This window comes from Bison bison, unplaced genomic scaffold (genome assembly GCF_000754665.1).
Source record: "Bison bison bison isolate TAMUID 2011002044 unplaced genomic scaffold, Bison_UMD1.0 scf7180017864371, whole genome shotgun sequence".
NCBI classification, from domain to species: Eukaryota; Metazoa; Chordata; class Mammalia; order Artiodactyla; family Bovidae; genus Bison; species Bison bison.
In genome coordinates, this window is record NW_011494943.1 from 13225919 (window position 1) to 13226204 (window position 286).

Here is a 286-nt window from a genome sequence, read left to right on the forward strand (position 1 = left end):
CGGACCCGGAGGCAGGACATCGGGGCGCTGGGAGCCGCTGGGAGCCGGTAGGCCGCGCAGAGCGTGAGCCTCCCCCGCGGCGGACAGCTGCCTCGGCAGCGTCAGCGGTGAGCTTGAGCTCGGGCCCGCTTTCTGCGCGGTCCCCGGCCCCATTCTGCCCCCCGCCTCTATGGAGCAGCTGCTGCGCGCCGAGCTGCGCACCGCGACCCTGCGCGCCTTCGGGAGCCCCGGGGTCGGCGGCATCAGCGAGGGGCGCGCCTACGACACAGATGCCGGCCCCGTGTTT

At 75.2% G+C, this 286-nt stretch overlaps 1 protein-coding gene across 1 annotated transcript in view; it reads left to right on the forward strand.

Moving 5' to 3' along the window:
- FN3K (fructosamine 3 kinase) overlaps window positions 1–286 on the forward strand; it is a 9087-nt gene continuing 8801 nt past the window's right edge. The window contains exon 1 of the mRNA XM_010856552.1: window positions 1–286. Within this exon, the coding sequence (XP_010854854.1) occupies window positions 170–286 (117 nt within the window). The 5' untranslated portion in view covers window positions 1–169.